Below are 20,213 nucleotides of genomic sequence, written 5' to 3'. Positions count from 1 at the left end.
AAAAAAAAATTCCAGGTATAATTAGAACTAGATGGCCAGTGAGGTCCTTTCCAGCTCTGAGATTTGATGATTTTCTGTTATTTTTTATTTTTGTATCCCCAAAACCCTAGCACTGTACTTTGAACTGGGTAAGTTGTGATCAGTATGTGCTAAATTGTACTGAAAAGTGGACACAGAAAAGTGTCCAAGGAAGACCTCAGTTCTTTGGTGCGTTAATAGCTAACTTTGACTCTATATGCAATGATCCTTCTGCCACACCACTCTGGTATTCTCCCTTTGAACCAGCCATAATCAATCTATGCATCATCCTCCATTGCTCACTCCTCCCACCCCCATCCAATTCAGTCCTGTCACTTCTCCCTTGGTAGAAATCTCTTCTCTCCTTCTCTCCTCCAACACTACCTCCACCCTTATCACCTTGTTCTTGGACTATGGACTCAAGTTTCTCCACACTTCAAATCATCCTCCACTTAACTGTCAAACTGACCTTTCTATAAAGTCCAGGTATTTTATGTCACCTCTGTCAGCCCTGCTCCATACTAAGTGCATGACGAGTTGCTTCACTTGCCTGGGCCTCAGTTTCCATCTGTAAGTAGTAGGCTGGACTAAATGACTTCTAAGACCCTTCCCCTTCTAAAATCTCTGATCCCACAAATACCAGCAGTGAAATTCAGGACTGCTCTTCTCTTTTCCAAGTTGAAGAGGGACTGGATGTAGAATTTTTGTGGTTATTGTTGTTGAGTTGTTCAGTCATATCCGACTCATTGTGACCTCGTGGACCATAGCACTCCAGGCCCTTCTGTCCTCCACTACCTCTTGAAATCTGTCCATATTCACATGCATTGTTTCCATGACACTCTCTATCTATCTCATCCTTTGCCATCCCCTTCTCCTTTTGCCTTCAATCTTTCCCAACATCAGGGTATTTTCCAATGAGTCCTGTCTTCTCGTTATGCAGCCAAAGTATTTAAACTTTGGCTTCAATATTTGACCTTCTAGGGAATAGTCTGAATTAATTTCTTTAAGTACTGACTGATTTGATCTCCTTGCTGTTTAAGAGACTCAAAAGTCTTCTCCAGCGACACAATTCAGAAGTGTTGATTCTGTGGTGCTCAACTTTCCTAATAATCCAACTCTCACAACCATATGTTACTACTAGGAAAAAAAAAACATAGCTTTGACAGTATGGACCTTTGTTGGCAAGGTGATGTCTCTGCTTTTTAGTATGCTGTTCAAATTTGCTATAGCTTTCCTTCCAAGGAGCAAGCATCCTTTAATTTCATGGCTGCAGTTGCCTTCTGCAGTGATCTTTGAGCCCAACAATATAAAATCTGACTATGCTTCCATTTCTTTTCCCTCTATTTGTCAGGAAGTGAGGGGACCAATTACCATGATCTTAGGGTTTTTTTATTATTTTAAGTTTCAAGCCAGCTTTTATGCTCTCCTTTTTCACCCTCATCAAAAGGCTTCTTAATTTTCCACTTTCTACAATCAGAGTGGTACTGTCTGCATATCTGAGAATGTCAGTATTTCTCCTGGCAACCTTAATTCAACTAAATTAATTAAAGTCAAAGGCTTTAGTGTAGTCAATGAAACACAAGCAGATGTTTTTCTGAAATTTCCTTGTTTCTCCATAATTCAAGAAATGTTGGCAATTTGGTCTCTAGTTCCTCTGCCTCTTTGAAAACTAGCCTGCTGTTCTGGTAATTCTCAGTTCACATACTGCTAAAGCCTGGCTTGCAAAATCCTAAGCATAACCTTGCTGGCATGCAAAATGAGTGCAATTGTTCAGTAATTTGAACCTTCTTTGGCATTGACCTTTTTTAGGATTGGAATGAAAACTGATCTTTTCCAATCTTGTGGCCACTGTTGAGTTTTCCAAATTTACTGGCATATTGAGTGCAGCACTTTAACAGCATTACGTTTAGAATTTTAAATAGCTCAGCTAGAAATCCATCACCTCCACTAGCCTTATTGTTAGCAATGCTTCCTAAGAAAAACCTGGGAAGGCTTACACAAATTGATGCAAAATGAAGTTAAGAGAACATTGTACATAGTAATGTCAATATTGTATGATGATCAACTGTGAATGACTGAGCTCTCAGCAATATGATAATCAAGACAATTCCAAAGGACTCATGATGAAAAATGCTATCCACATCCCAAGAAAGAACTGATGGAATCTGAATTCAGATCAAAGCATACTATTTTTCACTTTTTGTGTGTCTTTTTTTTCATTTTGGTATGTTTCTTCTTTCACAGTATGACTAATATGGAAATTTGTTTTACATGATTGCTCCTGTATCACATATACCAAATTGCTTACTGTCTTGGAAAAGGGAGGTGAGGGGAAAAGAGAGAAAATTTGGAACTCATATTTTTTTTTAAAATGTTAAAAATTGTCTTTACATGTAATTGGGGAAAAATAAAATACTATTAAAAAAAAACAATGGTTCCTAAGGCCCACTTGACTTCATTCTCCAGATTGTCTGGTTCTAGGTCAATAACCACACCATTGTGGTTATTGGTGATGTTAAGATCTTTTTCGTATAGATCTTTTGTGTGTTCTTGTCACCTTTTCTTAATCTCTTCTGCTTCTGTGTCTAGATGTGTATTTTTTGAATGGGCTTTAAGGTGCTTGGGAAAAGTTGAGGAGAGACTCCATAGAATCCAACTCTCAGTTGGAGGGATCTCACAGCTCATTTCTTCAAAATCTTTAAATTTATGGCCTATATAGAGAGCCCCACAATCTGATTCATTTAAAGAAATGTTTATTAAATTGTTTAAGCTAATTCAAGGTCTTTGCTTCAGCTCAGTCGGTTAACGTTAAACTGAATTTTTGTTAGTAGAATACGTAGTAGTGACTTGGAGCACTGATTTCTCTTCCATCTCTAAAATTCTGTTCTTTTAATTCTGAGTTCTTGTATGACCTTGAATCATTTACCTCTTCAAATCTCTCATTTCATTCCATGAGTATAGATTGCTTCCTCTGATAGGACATAACCTCCTTGAGGGAAAGATTTGCTTCATTTTTATATTAGTATCCTCAGTACCTGCTACATAGTAGAAACTTAATGAGTGCTTGTTGATTGACTGATTTATTGATTACTTTCTCTGAATTTCATTTCCCCTAAGGGTATGGCCCCCAGAATTTAAAATATGTTTCCTAAGTCACTGAAATAAAAGGTATGTAGTAAGAAAGCAATGGGCCTGGAGAAGATCAAATAATATCACCCAAAAATGAAGATAATATCATAATTAATATGAAATGAGTAATTACCCAAATGGGAGTCATTTCTTACCTAGCTGTCTGTGTTCAGTCAGATCACAACTGGTTAGGGGAGAAGTTAATATGAATATTAAGTTAGAAGAAAGGATAAAGAGAAAAAAACTACATGTCATCAGAGAAACCCCAACCTGACCTATTTAAATAAGCTATCCAAAAAAAATGGGAAATGGACCGAAAAAAAAAAAAGACATTGACTCTCACCATTTCTTCAAGAAAATAACCCAGTGCAAAACAACCATATCAACTAGGAGTCCAGAAAAGCCATGAAATTACCTTAACCAACAAATACTTAATCTTCTTCCTAAGTGGAAGTCACAGGCAAAAAGTGGTTAAGAGTATAAATAAACTTGCAAAACATTATGAAAGAGGAGTATGGAAGATTGCAAGCAATATTACCTCACAAAATGATGACTTGGGGGGAAAATGATCCTCCAAATATTTTGGTATAAAACCCAGCTATGGCATACATCCCAAGAGTATCTGTTAGTGAAAACTGGAAGAACAACAAATAAGTGGTGAGTGAAATGGACCTGCTATTATTTCCCCAAAGACCTAGATCCATCAGTGATGATATTAAAACCTCCCAATTCAGACTAATACCTCAGGACACCATATATCATGTAAGGAAAGTGGTAATGGCATTTAAGATGAAGCCAAAAAGGCAGCAGGACCTGACCAAATGCATACTGAAGAAATCTTCACTGAAGGCAATTAAATATTGAAATCTCACAAGGATCCATTTTGAAGATATTTCAAAAGGGGGATATTTTTTTAAAAAATGACCAAGGTCATGAATGGTGCTTTTTATTTTCCCTCTCCCGTAGAAGACAACTGAGAATCGACAATCATTGACCAGTTGGCTTGCTTATGTCAGTAAAATCTTTATGACATTTATGAGATCTAGAAGACATCCTTGGTGCATGCATAAAGGAATATGCAAACTCTCACAAATTATTTTCAATAGCAGATCATATCACACAATTGATGGAAAATTCTCTTTATGTGATAATACCCTACTATAGAGAATATAACATCTTCCTTCCTTTTATTAATTAATTTTAAAACCATTTAGACCAGTAAGAAGAAATTCATTCTGAATGGCTTCTCTTTAGTGACATATCTCTGGTGCATAGACTGAAATCACACAGGATTCTGGGAAAGGTAGGACTACAAGATACCTTTGTTCAGCCATCTGTTTTTAATGGCAAAGATGCAGGCCATGAAGATACGTGTTCATTAAAGGTTTCACTAGTATCACAGAAGCAGTGTGCTATAGTGGAAAGGATGCTGGATTTGTTGACAAAGAACCTGGGTTCAAACCCTAGCTCTTTTTCTGTGTCCTTGGGCAAGTCATTGTGCCTCTAGGTTTCAGTTTCCTAAACCTTACAATGGTGGCGCCATAGTGCATAGAATGCCAACCTAAAGTCAGGAAAATTCATCTTCCTGATTTCAAATCTGGCGTCACACACTTTCTAACTGTGTGACCTTGGGTAAGTCACTTAACCCTGTTTGCCTCAATTTCCTCATCTGGAAAATGAGCTGGAGAAGGAAATGGTAATCCACTCCAGTATCTTTGCCAAGAAAACCCCAGATGGGATCACGAAGAGTCGGACACAACTGAAAAACAAGTGGGCAACAACAGTGAAGAGATTGGAATGGAAAACCTCTCATATTCCTTCCAGTTGTAAATCTATGCTCCCACAACCTATTGAAACTTCAATTTCCTTAGCTATAAAATAAGGGGGCTGGAGAACAGCCAGAGGAAGGCAACCAGTGTCACGAGAGAAACCAACACCATTGCATATGAGGATGAATTGAAGGAACTTAAGATTTCTCTTCTCCAGATAGTTGTCTTCAGATGTTTGAAGAGCTGTCATTTAGTAGAGAGATTAGACTCATTCTTCTCGACCCCAGACAACAGAATCAGCACCAGTGGGCACAAGTTGTAAAGGCAGATTTGGGTTAGATGTCAGAAAAAACTTCCAAACGATCAGAACTGTCTGGAAATGGAGTGAACTCCCTTGAAATGTTCCCCCTGGCTTGTCTTCAAGCAGAAGCTGTAGTGGGGTGAGCCTGGCACCATGAAAACAGAGCTTATCTTGCAGTCACAAGATTTCCTTTGAATCTTGACTCTGCCACTAGGAACCACTGTGACTTTGGGCACATCGCTTACCCTCTTAGCTCCCTTTCAGCTCAAGATCTAGGATCCTTTTACCATTTCTAGGGGCATGTTGACTGGTACAGTAGATTCCTGTGAGGGTGTGTGGGTACAGGTAAGCTGACCTCTGAAATCCCTTCCCACTCTGACCTTCTGTGACCCTCTAACTCGATGCCCTAAATCCTCAGAATCCAAATGGAAGGAGGCTCTGCTATCAATGGTGAGGTTCTCCAGGTGCTCTTTGTTCACAGATGACATTGTGCTGGTCAAATAACGCTGTAAAACAGGGCCCCATCAGTGAAATCCAGAGTTCTTTGATCAAATGATGAAATAAGTGCTTAATAAATGGTTTTTCTCATTTCCTGTCCTATTTGAAAAGGGTCAGGTAGCCATCCACTTTAGAAAAATAGTGTTGATTTTGAAAGTCTATTGTCCAGATTATAACACATCATTGATTGGGCAGCTCATGAAACTGTTCCATCAGTATGTGGCTGTGGATGTGGGTGGGTATTAGGGTATAGGTGGGTGTGTATCCTATCTCTGATACTACCTTTGTGACTTCACCTCTGATCCTCAATTTTCTCCTTTATAAAATGAGAAGTTTCAATTAAATTACTTCTGAACTCCCTTAGACTTCTGGAGTCATGACAGATGGAAGGAATAAGCATTTATTATAGCACCTACTATGTACCGAGCACTGGGGTAAGTGCTTTGCAAATATTATCTCATTTGATCCTCACAACAGCCCTGGGACATAGGTGCTCCTATTATTCCCATTTTAAAGATGAGGAAACTGAGACAGGGGTGTAGAGACTTACCCAGGGTCACACAGCTTATTGAGTGTTTGAGGTCTGATTTGACCTCAAGTCCTCCTGCCTCCTGGAAGGGGAAATGGCAAACCACTCCAGTATCTTTGCCAAGAAAACTCCAAATGGGGTCACGAAGAATTGGACGTGTCAAACCTGAACAACAGCGATGACAGTTTCCTGCCTCCAGGCCCAGCACTGAATCCGTTGCATTGACACCTAGCTGCCTGTGCGACATGATGCGTATCAATCTCTGCAGATGGATGCTGAGCAAGACCCAGGTCTGAAGAGGACATGGGTTTCAGCAGATCCCATTTGGACAGTTGGGTAGTGCTACCAATGATTCTGAACTTCTTTGCCACTAAAAAAAGTCCATCTTTGTAATTCTAACATTCTCCCAGTGATGCTGTCTGCCTATGAGTCATGGAACATGGTCTTAGATGAATCACAATTACAGGTCACCCAGGGGGCATTGGAAAGACGGATGGTGGGCGTAAGTGTTCTGAAGCCTATTACCAACAAGGACTTGTGCTCTGGATAGAATAAAAATGGGACCATCAAGTATGTCTGAATGGCAGCGGAAGGCAGCCACTCATGCAGGAAGACGGAAGGACAGCGGATAACCAGCCTGAGAGTCATACTGGGGAGATCTTCATTGGAAGATTTAGAGAAAGAGGGGGCAAGAATTTCAGAGGCTGGGTGTGTGTGTGAATCTGTCACAATCCACAGCACTGGAGGCAGCTCCCGCACTGGCAAGACCATTGATTCGTCAGAAGATCTGAATAATAAAATATATGCCTGATTTTTTCTATCCTAGGAACCAATACTTTATGCATGGAGCAGTTTTCTTTAAGCACATGGGGAGGTGACTTGGGAAAAGAGGACAGGAATACATTTATTAAGTGCCTGCTCTGTGCTGGGCACCATGCCAAGGGCTGGGGAAAAACAAATCAGTACCTGTGCCCAAGGAGCTTACATCATACTGGGGAATGAGAATTTATGGAAAGACAGCAGTATTAAAGAGAGACAGAGTTCTGAAAGCCTGAAGAGCTCTGATCAATCCAAGAACCACTGACAATTCTTGTGGACCCAGGATAGAGCGTGTTCCCCGCCCCCAGAGGATGATGTACTCAAGATGCAGAATGAAATAGACATTTTGGGACATGGACAATATGGGTGGTTATTTTACTTTATTCGTGTTTATTACAAGAGCTTTCTTTTTGTTTTTCTTTTTAATTTGGTAGTGGCTTAGGAGGGAGAGGGCAGCAGAGAATAATCCATCAGTCAACTCGTTTTTATTAAGTGCCTACTATGTGCCAAGCACTCTGCTCAGCGCTGGAGATACGAAGGAAGGAAGGAATGGAGGGAGGGATACAAAGAAGAAAGAGACAGAAAGAAAAAAGAGAAAGAAAGAAAAGAAAGAAAAAATTTTAAATGCATAGACAATAGTAGAAGGAAGATGAGAATCATAAAAAAAAGATAGCTTTGAAAGTTATATCTTGATTTTATTTATATATTTAAATATGTATTTATTATATATGTATTTAAATATTTAAATATTTTGTATATTTAAATACATATTTATTATATATTTATATATTTATATATATTTATTTTATGTATTTATATATTTAAATATATTTATTATATATATTTAAATATTTTATATATATAAATATATACTTATATATTTAAAAAGAAAAGCAAGCTGTGCATGAGAAGCACCATACTCTTTTTTCCCCTTTTTTTCTCTGTATATGGAAATGTTCATTGTATTTCATGTTTGTTGAATTCAGAATCTCTTAAAAATTCTAAAAAAAAATTTAATTCTGAACAAATAATCAAACAACACATTGTACTGGGGACATATGCCATACAAGAAAATACCTACTAAGTGAATGCAAAATCATTAAAAGTAAATTCAAGAAGGAAGAAACTTTAACAATTGGATGGGGGTGGGGTAGAATCAGTAAACAAACTTCTGAGTTTTAATGGGCCCCCAAATCCACCAACACTCACCCTTCCAACCTCAGACTGGCTCTGTGATCCTGGGAATGTCACTTCTCAGTGCCCCCAGGAATCTAAGACTGGAAGGTAAAGAGGCTGATAGGTGTTGGTGGAGGGAGTTCCTTACCATGTGATGAAATCACAGGTCCAATAATATATGTTATATATTATTATATATCATATGTAATTATGTTATGTATTTTATTATATTATATTTTTTAAATATATATGTATACATGAAGTACTGTTCATACAGAAACAAAAGTGAACCAGTCTCTGCCCTCAAGGGGTTTAAATTTCACTGGAGATACAACATATACAATGACAAATAGATATAAAGTATGTCCAAAATAAAAGGTAATTCCAAGAAGGAGAGAACATTTAATAGGGGAGGATCAGGAAAGGCCTCATGTAGGATCTTATCCCTCAATGTGTCTTGAAGGATTCTGTGGATTCTCGGAGAAGGCAAAAGTGAATATGGTCCACATTGCAGACATGGCAGCTCTACTTATACAAAGACCCAGAGGTGGGAGATTGAACCATTGGCAGGATGGTTTGACTAGAAGTTGTTCAGTCGTGTTTGACTCTCCATGACCTACTCTGGGGTTTTCTTGGCAAAGATACTGGAGTAGTTTGCCATTTACTTCTCCAGCTTATTTGACAGATGAGGAAACTGAGGCAAACAAGGTCAAGTGACGCTCAGGATCACACCTCTAGGATGTATCTGAGGTCAGATTTGAATTCACAAAGATGAGTCTTCTTGACTCCAGACCCAGTGCTCTATGCACTATGGCACCACCTAGCAGCCCCTGACTAGAGCTAAGAGTGTATAAAAGAAAGTCATATGAAATTGGATCAGAAAGTAAGTGGGAACTGGAAGGACCTTAAATACCAAGTTGAGCATAGGGGAATAGGGGGGCATTGAAGACTGTTCAGTGGGTGGGGATAGTGTGTGCAACATGATCAATCCGCATTTTAGGACTTGGTAAGATCCTAGAAGTTGGTAACATTGACAGCCAGCATTTTGAGAATGGATCGGAGAGAGGAGAGCCTAGAAACAGGGAGGTAAATTAGGAGGCTAATGTAAGAGCTTGGGTGAAGAAACGGTGAACAAATAGATTCTCAACATGAAGAAGTAGGGACGATGCTTCGTCAACCGCCTCTTTACTGATGTCTCGTACGTGGATTTAGGTGACGTGGGCATGAGAATCACCTGATTCGATGAGCACCTGCCTCTCTCAAAAGGCTATTAAGAGCCTTGCTACAATTAGGCTTTAAAAAATCCTCCAAGTTTTTTGAGATATAATAATTGTGCCAACACCAAATATCATGCTGGTGTAATTATTTTACTTTATTCAAACATCTTAGATTTTTTTCTGTCAAATAGTATTCGCACTTCCCAGATGATACAGTTTTATGTAATATACATATATTCATTTGAGATTTGAACAAGTAAAAGGAATTTTAAAAATAGGTGAGTCTATTTTCTGAAGCTAGAACACAGCTGAGGTTTTGTACCCTCCACGTTTGTGATCGCAGATTGAGGCTTCATCTAGCTGTTTGGACATGTTCTTGTTGATAACATAAGTTATGAAGGAAATATTGTGTAAGTTATGTGCTTGTAACTTCACTGGGATGTAGACAATGTTTCCATACCTATCCTAGCCCTCTGATAGGTTGTGGAGCGTGTTTGGAGGGATTATAACTTCACTCACCCACATTCAGAACCAAGTTGGAGCGGTGAATAGGGTTGAGGGACAATGGTGGGTATGGATCAAGTGTGTTGTCCTAGAGCAAAATGGCAGCACCAAGGGGTCATACCAAGGCACAAGGAAGTGGAGAATGTCTCAGAACCACAAGTGGTCAGCCTGGTTTTGCTGCCTAGTGTAGCAGGCGAGGCGAGGGGCCTGGAAGTTAAGAGAACTGAGGTCTGTTCTATAGCCCTCTAAGAAATCAGCTCAATCCAACAAGCATTTATTGTGCCTACTATGTGCTAGGCAATGTGGTATAGTGAATAGAGGGCCGGTTCAGAGTCAGGAAGACCCGGGTTCTAGTCCTCCCACTAACACACCAAGCTATGTAACTCTAGGCATGTCATCTTATCTTCTCGAGCAACTAAGACTGTATGTTGCAGAGCAGTTATTGACCTGAATTGATAGAGTATTTCCTTACCAGGTATTCCATACAATGAAACCATAAGTCTGATCCAATGTAACAGGCATTGGAAACCCAAAGGCAAAAATGAAAATAGTCCCTGTCCTCAGGGAGCTTACATTCTACTAAAGAGAAACAACCTATTTAGGAAGAAAAGTAAATTAAAAAAAATTTTTAATGCAAAGTAATTTGGGCAGTGATTATAAACAAATACAGAAGGAAGCAGAGTATTTAGTTTTTTATATTTTTTTTTTTGGCTAAGCAATGGGGTTAAGTGACTTGCCCAGGGTCACACAGCTAGGTAAGTGTTTTGTGTCTGAAGCCAGATTTGAACTCAGGTCCTCCTGAATCCAGGGCCTGTGCTCTAGCCACTGCACCACCGACCTGCCCTAGATTAATTTTTAAAGTAGGTCCCAAACCTCAATTTCCATTATGTCCTGCCTGAGTGAAGCCTTTTTGATGGGGATATTGGCCAACATATTACATGTCTGACTGATTTCATGAAAATCTTTTGAACCTTTTTAAAGCCTTTTTAAAATCTAGTCCTGAAATGGGCCTAGACAATGATACCTCAGGCTACCAGCCTCTTTCTAACTCCCTTGGCATATTTTAAACATAGGGAATCCATCCACATATGGCATGGGGGCTAAGCTTCTGAAAATTCCATATGGGTTTAGATCTAAGGGTGCTTAAAAAATCACTTTAAAATAACATTGAAGTAAATACCCAATTTCTGGCCATTGTCTCAGACAAAAATATCTACAAAATTGATTTTCTAGCAAAGAAATTCTTCACTTTTTTGTGTCGTAGATCCCTTCGGAAGTTTGGTGAAGCCTAAGGACCTCCCCTCCCTCCTCAGAATCATGTTTTTAAATAGTTTTAAAAAGGCTAGAGGTTAATGAAAATAAAGGCACATTGTTGAGACAAATAAGATGATACATACAATATGTCTTTGGAAGCAAGCTGAGATTTTTTTTAACGAAAGGGAATTGAGATCCTGGTGCTGGGTCCAGCCAGTGTTCATCTCTGAGCATTTTTTCTCTTCTCTTTTTCTAGGTGATTTCAGCAAATAAGAAGATCCAGAATGCTTACTGACCCATGACTCCCAACAGTATGTCAGGTACCTCCATCTATCTTGTATGTTGATGACATTCGTGTTGTTTGTGGGTTTGTCCGCCTTTTAATGCTGTCTTAGGGCCATTATTTCCAAGACAACGACAGTAGAGTTAGACCCAATGAAACTCCCCACGACTGCATCTCCACTCCTGGCCAGGACAGGCATTTTAGAGTCTCACACAAGATTTTAAAATGATGCTCCTGCACATCAATAACCAATGAAGCCTGTGAAATTTCACAATAACGTAGGCCACTTCACTTAACACAAAGTAAATACTTTTAGGTCCTGGCAAGTACAATTTTCTGCTATTAAAAATATGTCCAAATTAATAAGAAAAGATAGCAAAGTAAAGTGAATAAGGTGGTTGACCTTAAAGTCAGATAGATCTGGATTCACATTCTGCCTCTTAGGCATCATAACTGTGTGACCATAGGCAAGTCACTTAATCTTGTTGTGACCCTAAGTAACTGTCTAATCCTATATATTACAGACAAGTTGCCAAACTGTCCTCATAGGGAGTTTCCATAATGGGAGTTCTTCATACTCTGTACCCTGGGAAGGAAGGAAAGAAGGAAGGAAGGAAGGAAGGAAGGAAGGAAGGAAGGAAGGAAGGAAGAGGCAAGAAGAGAAGAAACCCTGGTCGATCTGTATAGTGGCCTTTAAGCAGCTGTCTGTATTGCCTGCCTCCAGACTCAGTTCTACCAGTATCTGAAGACCCCCTCGCTAGAGAAATAGAGGATAATACCATTTTCAAGGCTTCATGATGGCTTCTCATCCGATGTTGTCCCTGGACATGCTCTCACCAGATGCTTTAGCTCTTCCAGGGTCCTGGAGCTGACTTAGGAAAATGTAACTAAATACAGACTCGATTCATTCTTTACACTTGGTAACCCCAAAGTGTTCGTGCATCTTTGTCAAAATGAGCAGGTTCCTCCTTTACTGTTGAAAGATGGCCAAGATAAGATAAACATCAGTTATAAACTCTAAATGAGTTTCAGGAGATGACAAATGGCAGATGATAGAGAAAGTAACTAAATCTGGGTGTGAGCACCAAGTAACCAGAGAACAGTGTCGGTATAATGATTTCCCGTGGGTTTCCCCTAGTGATCTTTGTAGGCTGATAGCACTTGGACATGGCTGCTTTGTGGCCCTGCCAATGTCTTCTCATTGCTTGTTCCGCAAATAGATCTTAGGAGTAAGTAGGGTCAAGGGCCTATATGAAAGCACTTCCCTTAAAATGCAGGTTCCTTGAAGGGACTGGCTCGAACAGCCATCAGAAAGGACCTGGAGAGAGAAGTTTTGATTGGATTAGGCCTAGCTCATTTCTTGACAGGGAATTTTCTTGAAAAGTCACCAGGTTACCAGGGGCTGGGCTTTGCATTTATAGGCCTAGTCAGTCACTTGATCAGTAAGCATTTATTAAGTACCTTCTGTGTACCAGCCACTGTGCTAAGGATACAAAAATAGTCAAAAGAAAATCTCTGCCTTCAAGGGGCTCAGAGTCACTCAGAATGTGAAAAAAAAAAACCCTTGAGCGCAGAAATTATTTGGATTTTTTTTCTTTATATCCCTAATACCTCTCACATTGTAGGTGCTTAATAAATACTTGAATTGAATTAACATATGTAGTTACTGTAGCAGAGTACTTTTAACACAGTAGATGCTTAATAAATGAGTTGTATTGGACTAGATTGCATTGGGTTGGGTTGAGTTGGGATGGACCAGTAGAGCTAGTGCAGTGCCTTGCAATTGTGGGTGCTTCATAATGTTGGACCGCGTGAATTGAATTGGCTGAGCACTGGGGTTCTGGTCCCTCTTCAGTGGGACCTGGTCAGGGTATCTTAGCTAAGGGATGCTCCCAACATCTCCAACTACCTGGGAGTCAAGAGGGGGAACCCAGGGCCTTCCTTCAAACATTATTACAGTATATGGTGGGGCGTGGGTGCGAAAATGGCAAAGACCTTTAGGGAGATCAAAAGCATCAGTGTTTCCTGATGTCTAAATAGTGTATCCGAGGCTGCAGCTCCTCCATCCCAGACCTTCAAAACCCCATTCACTGACTCTTCTCTAGGTCAATTTTCCTAGTAAAGAGAGAAGTATTCATGTGAAAACAGGCCTGTGGCTTTTCTTAGCCTCTCAGTTGATACTTTTAGGTAAACAGTTCTGATCTTCATTTGCACATTTTCTTTTACCTGGTGAATCTTAGGTGTGAGTTGTTTCTGTGATGACAAGTAGAGTTCGTTTTCTTTAACCTAAAAAAAAAAGATGGCTTTCCTTTTGATGATTCAAAAGCAACTAGACTTCATCTGCCCAGAGCATCCCTCAGATATGTCAATTGCCAGATAGGATAATTGCCCTGGGCTCCAGATTTAAGACAACCGATGGCCCCTGGTCAGTGACTCAGGGAGGCATTGGGTGCATGAATCAAAGATTCTGACGTTCCTGTATGGACAGTCAGTCCTTCTTCCTACACATACACACACACACACACACACACACACACACACACACTTTTGGTAACTGTTTTTCTCTTTGGGGGTTCTTTCTTGGTGTCCATCTTATCCCAATTTCACCTGAATAAAATGGGGAGGGAGGAAAGTACATGAAAAGGAATGACCACTTCCACATACCCAACAAATGGGATTCCTTTTATGTATGTGTTGGCCACTTGAGGTCCCTTGCCACTCTCAGATTCTGTGATTCTGATTGTCCAATCTTTGTTGGAGGCCTTCAGGGAGGAGAGACCCCACTCCATCCTGAGGAAGCTAATTCTACTTTTTATACCTCTGAGTATTAGGAAGTTTTTCCCAATACCCAACCTAAATGTGTTAGAGCTCCTACCATTCAGGCAAAGAGATCAGGTCCTATAGGTATGGGAAGTTACACACATTTCTCTGCTGGTTGGTTTTGCTTGACTCTTGTTACAAAGGAATCATGCCTCAATGGTTGGGGAGGGAGGGAGAAAAAGTCATCATAAATAACTGTGGCATAAAAACAAAGGGCATCGGTCAACCATAAAAAAGTTTGAAATGGTAGGGGAGGGCAAGAGTACAGAGTGTTATTTGCTTCAGGCCATGCCCCCAACTGGTCCTAGAGTAAACCCAGCTTTGTTGATAAATCTTGGCAAGTCAGAAGTTATGGATGAAACCTATCTGGAACCCTAAAGGTGAAGAAGAGAAAATTGGGATCAAGTCAATGAAATATCATTGGTAAATAGCTGCACAAACATTTATTTGGGTTCTTTTTAACTTTCACTTCAGATGGGTGTGGGAACTTCATTTAGCTCTTTCTCAGATTGATTTCCTCAGAGTGAGCTCCAGAATCTCAGGGTTAAAAGGACCTCCTCCTCCAGAGGCAGTCTTGTCCAACGCCCACCCAGTGCTTAACACAATGCCCAGCACATCACTGATGCAAAATAAATGCTTATTGACTTGACTATCTGAAAATAAAAATCCCCTCTGTGACACACATCAAGTTGAGCCCTTTTGTCCAAATTGTTAGGAAGCTTTTTTCCATGAAAATCAGTCCACCTCTCTGCAACATTAACCAATCGTCCTAATTCTGTCCTTGACAACCAAGCAGAGCCAGCCTAACCCTTCTTCCAAATGACAGCCTTCGACTACTTCATAGTCGAAGATAGCATAGATGTCCTCCCCAACTGCTCGTCTTCGCTAACCATTCCCGATTCCTTCAACTCTGCCTCACGTGGCCCTGTACTGTCCTCACTGTTCATTGTTAGGTACCCTTCAGCTTATCAAAACCATTCCTAAAATATGTTTCCCAGAACTAAATACCAGACTCTAGATGTGCCCTGAAAAGAGCAGGACAGCAGGATGGAATGCAGCTAGAGTATCGTACCTAAGGCTACTTTTAAAACCCTTTCCCCCATGTTTTAATGTTTTCTTTTCTTTTTTTTCTTTTTTGAAACAAAGGCGAAAATAATAGAAAGAAATGTCAACAACTTCCCCCCCTCCTTTTTTTCATCTTTAGAGCATTTTTTTAAAAATTGAAGCAATAAATTAGAATTATGATTTCGAACGAGCCACTCAGACTCAGAGCAAGGTTATCATTTTGAAAACTACCTTATGGAATCCAATCTTTTCTTCTCTGCCATGCTACCTTTTTTTACATCAGCCACAGTGTCAGCTCCATTTGGTGACCTTGACAAAAATAAAAGTCATGACCGATTTCAGCTTTGATTGCATAGCACTGTTCTCTGGGACACTCAGTACTCCTGTGTTTAGGATGTGACAGAGAAAAGAGGACAGGTCGGTATTGCGGAAGATAAAAATTAATAATTAGAAGGGGAAGGCATCGACTGTTCTTTGTCAAAGTAGAAAGCCCAAAGTAGAAAGCACAAGCGTTTTTAAGAAATCAATTTCGTTTTCCCTGTATGGCATAGGAAGGCACTGGCACTTTCAGGTCCCCAGTTTCCTCAAATCACAAATGAAAATTATGCTCCTGTTGATAAATCATCTGGATGAAGGGAACTTTCCATCAGTGAGTCACTCAAAGTGACACTGGTCATCTGTGGTCATTACTTCTTAGAGAGGAGCATTTTGAAGTGGCTGCATTTCCTCTCCAAATGAAACTCCTCCATCCCTGATGGGAGGAAAGCACTTTGTAAGCCTTTCAACGTTATAGAAACGTGAGTCATCATATCTTGATGTCTAGTCATGATAGACCCCGGAGCTTCCACCCCCACCCCAAACATGGATCTTAGAAGTTCCTCCAGCCTTTGTAACTCAGGAACTCGCACTGATGTGTTTACTTATTGATGTTTAATCAAAGGGCATGGCAAAACAAATGATGAGAAAGAGAAAAAAAATACCTTCATCTACAGCCTAGTGACTGGGGCAACTCACCTCCAAAGTGCTGTCCCAAATAGCAGGGTAAATACAGCTTCCTATCCACACAGGAAAAGGTTTTATCAGCTCTTTAGTTTATGGGCCAGGGTTATTTTAGATCTCTTGTGACTTAGACCCCTGGCCAGATAGCTATAGAACCCCTTGAGAATTTTGAAGTTTGTTTCTGAACTGTTTTTTTTCCTATTGCCACTAGGAGTATCTCAGACTAAACTCTTATTTGAGTTCAAATTTCAAAGTTTTTCAATTTTCAATTTTAAAAATTCCTTCAATTTTAATCATACCTTTGGGTCAGAAGCCTGGGTCCTTTCCAGGCATCCCAGGAACTCTACTTAGCAAAATTGCAAAGGTACAGGGCAGACCTGTGGTGAAGGGCTCCTTTTCAACTCCCATAATGCCCCCTAGTTGCCACGCAAATCAACTCAGGAGAATGAATGAGAAGGACCAGGTGGAGGTTAGCTAATGCAGTTGGTAATCTCTGCCGTTCTTCTTACCAGAATCCCAACCTCTGTACTCCCTACATTATAATTATTATTTCTTTATGTGTCTTTAGCCATCACCTGGTCATCAGCATTCTCGTGCTAAGCCTGTCAGAATCTAGCCAGCTTAGTCCTCAGACAGACCTAAAACGTTGCCTAAACCATATTATCAAATACTATGATGAAACTATCCCTGAAAGAATAACGCTATAGGCTAAGCATTCTGTTCTTGTCCTCAATGATTCCTATGGGGGAGAAAATCTCATGAGAATTTCAGTGATAATCTAAGAGCTGATAAATAAGTAGCACTTCCTATTTATCTCCTAGTAGAAGTTTCATAAAGACAGGGAGAGCCCACTCTCTGAAGGCCAGGTGGGTTCTATTCCTCTCACTGTCTCTTCTCCAGTACACTGAGGTGATGCCGTTTTAGGTGGTCCGGGCATGTGGCAAACCCTAGTTGCATTCACTTCCCTAATCCCCAGCACAGTTCCCTGCATATAGTAGGTGTTTGATAAATGTTTATTGAACTGAAAGTTTGCCAGGTATTTTGTATGCATTTTATCTCACTTGAAACCTACAACATCTCTTAGAAGTGGGTACTATAGGTATCACCCAGAGTTGCCCATAGTCACTTCATGTTGGAGGGAGGATTCGACTTAGGTCTGCTGATTTCATGTCCAATGTTCTTTCCCCTACATTCTTGCTATGTCCCCAGTAACCCAGGTCATCAACAAGTCGGAACATTTGCATCTGCATTCTACTTGTGTAGTGAGTATTGGAGCTTAGAATCAAGAAGGCAAGTGACACATTAATTGTGTCACCCTGGATATGTCACAACCCCTCTGAGCCTCAGTTTCCCTCAAGTGTAAAATGAGGGAGTTGGACCAAATGACCTCCAAGATCCCTTCCAGCTATGAGTCATTGATCGTCTGAGGTTAATTTTTGAGAACATCCAAATTCTATTTGCTGTAATCATTTTTAACTATATTTAACTCTTTAATTTGTTCTGAATGCACACAGGATTTCTCTATAGCCTTCGGTTATTCTCATAGATCGCTGTTAATATTCTGGGACCTGATGATGTGTTTAACGCTGGAAATTAATGCCCTTTGTATTGAAGTCAACCCTTCTTCAAAGACTCCAAAAAACCCTCTCCACCTTCTCCTCCAAGCTGGACCAGCCCTCTTTGACCACCCCTCCCTCAACCACAAGAATCAATTTACTGAGGTGTTTACTACCCTTAAACCTTCCCACCTGCAAAACTTGATCATTGTATTTACTATCTAATTAATGGACATCCAACCCTTTTATTAAATATATGGACAGTGTTTTGCTTATACAACAAGCTGGTAATTGATATTTGCTTCACAAATCCCAGCGCTGACATTGCTAGCCATGTGACTGGGCAAGTCGCAACTTCGTGGATCTTCGTTTATCATTGGTGTAGCAGAGCTAAGAAGGCCTAGAGTCCCACCTCATAGGCGTGTTACGAGATGCAAGGGAGACAATCTATATGAAGTGCTCTGTGCACTTTCAAGTCCTCTATGGGTATCATCATCATTATTCACAATTATTCTCATCTTACATTCTACAGAGTTCCCATAGAGGTGATCAAAAAAGAAGTCAACATGCTATTGTCGTTTATTTCTGTTTAATGTTCAGTGGGGTTTTGCCCAGGTGGATGAAATAACTACTCTTTGTCATTGAATGAAGGTATTGGGACATAAGCTGGTCTCTTCCCACTTCCCCCTTCCCAGCTCCCTTCCACCATGAAAATATGAGCACCTTAAAGTAGGAACTGCCTGGTTTTCTTAGCACTTAGCACAGTTATTGGCACATAGTAGGCACTTAAGAAATGCATCTTCTATCTACCTGTATATGTATCTATCTCAGTCTATCTTTATCTCTATCTCTAACTATGTTTATCTCTATTTGTGTCCATCTCCAGCTTTGTCTATCCATCTTTATTTATTTCCATCCATATCTATCTCTATTTATTTATTTATCTAACTCTATCTTTATCTATTTCTATCTATCTCAATCTCAATTTATCTCTATTTCTGTCTATATCTCTATATCTTCATCTAGTTCTATCTATATTTATCTTTATCTGTCTCTGTCCATTTTCTATTTGTCTGTTCACCTATCTATTTATTTGTCTGTCTATCTCTGCCTCTCTATCTTTATTTCTATTTGTGTAGGCTTATTGAAAACATCCTTGGGAAAATTCTTAAAGCAAACAGAAGGGTGTGGATGACATGAACTTCAGCTTGGTCCCACATGGCTTTAATTTAATCTGTTGGATCTCCATATTTCTAGAGCTTTTCATTACACATAATTTCAAAGTTAGTTGAAGTAATAGTAGTGGTGGTGGTGGTAGCAGTAGTAGTAGTAACAGTAGTAATAGTAGTAGTAGTAGTAATAGTAGTGGTGGTGGTGGTGGTGGTGGTAGTGGTAGTAGTAGTAGTACTAGCAGTGGTAGTGGTGGTAGTGGTAGTGGTGGTAGTAGTGTGGTAGTAGTAGTAGTAGCAGTAGTAGTAGTAGTGGTGGTGGTGGTAGTAGTGGTAGTAGTAGTCATCATCATCATCATCATCATCACCATCGCAGTTGTGATCATCATCATCTCATTCTTCCCCTCTTTTTCAATGGGATTCAGATTGCAATGGTCCTGGGACAAGTCCTATTCTCTGACTCTTTCATATTTGTGCTCTACATACTCTAACCTGGGAAGATTAGATGCTGCTCTTTTGTAACTAAATACAAGTCCTGGGCTATAGAAGTCATGGTGATGGACTTATCTTATAAACTCCAAAAGGAATAAAAACAGCAGTGAATACAATCATTCAGCTGTCAAGCCGTAGAGATCAATAGAAATGGGTAAAGTGTTCACTTTGCTTGAAATGAAATCTACAGCATGTGTGAATTTTAGAAAACACATTTCATTGACAAGGATTTAATAGCATAGCAATTGGGATTACAAATAATGTATTTGTTCAGCACCAACAATAGTAACACATGCAGGGTAGACAAAGCTGGGAGCCCTCTTCACAATGCAGTGACTGTTTGGCCATGGTTAGCTGACCGTGCCTGATGAGGCTTGTGAAGAGGGAATTTCCAACAAAGTTACTGGCAGACGGCACTGGCAAGGAGGGATGTCCAGATCCCAAATAAGGCAGCCAGGCTTAGCTCCACCCAGGACCGGATCCCTCATACATACAGGGGAGACTTTTCCAAATGAGTGGAGATAGAGATCACTGAGACCTGGTCAGATAATCTGGAGATTTGGGTCCTCCTCTGCGCTGGGTCTAGGTTGACTGGAGTAGTCGGCTGCCTCAAGT

General features: G+C 40.0%; 1 protein-coding gene across 6 annotated transcripts in view; it reads left to right on the top strand.

Moving 5' to 3' along the window:
• Positions 1 to 20,213, top strand: part of THRB (thyroid hormone receptor beta) — a 391,398-nt gene that overhangs the window by 273,289 nt on the left and 97,896 nt on the right. For all 6 annotated transcript variants that reach the window (XM_027871970.1, XM_027871973.1, XM_027871969.1 and 3 more), the window contains one exon: positions 11,471 to 11,534. In XM_027871970.1, coding sequence (XP_027727771.1) covers positions 11,513 to 11,534 — 22 coding nt within the window. In that variant the 5' untranslated portion in view covers positions 11,471 to 11,512. The remainder of the gene's footprint in view (positions 1 to 11,470; positions 11,535 to 20,213) is intronic.

The sequence above is a fragment of the Vombatus ursinus genome, unplaced genomic scaffold (genome assembly GCF_900497805.2).
Source record: "Vombatus ursinus unplaced genomic scaffold, bare-nosed wombat genome assembly UNPS02014799.1, whole genome shotgun sequence".
Lineage (NCBI taxonomy): Eukaryota > Metazoa > Chordata > Mammalia > Diprotodontia > Vombatidae > Vombatus > Vombatus ursinus.
The sequence above is the reverse complement of the archived record's forward strand: the minus strand, read 5'-3'. Positions and strand labels throughout refer to the sequence as shown.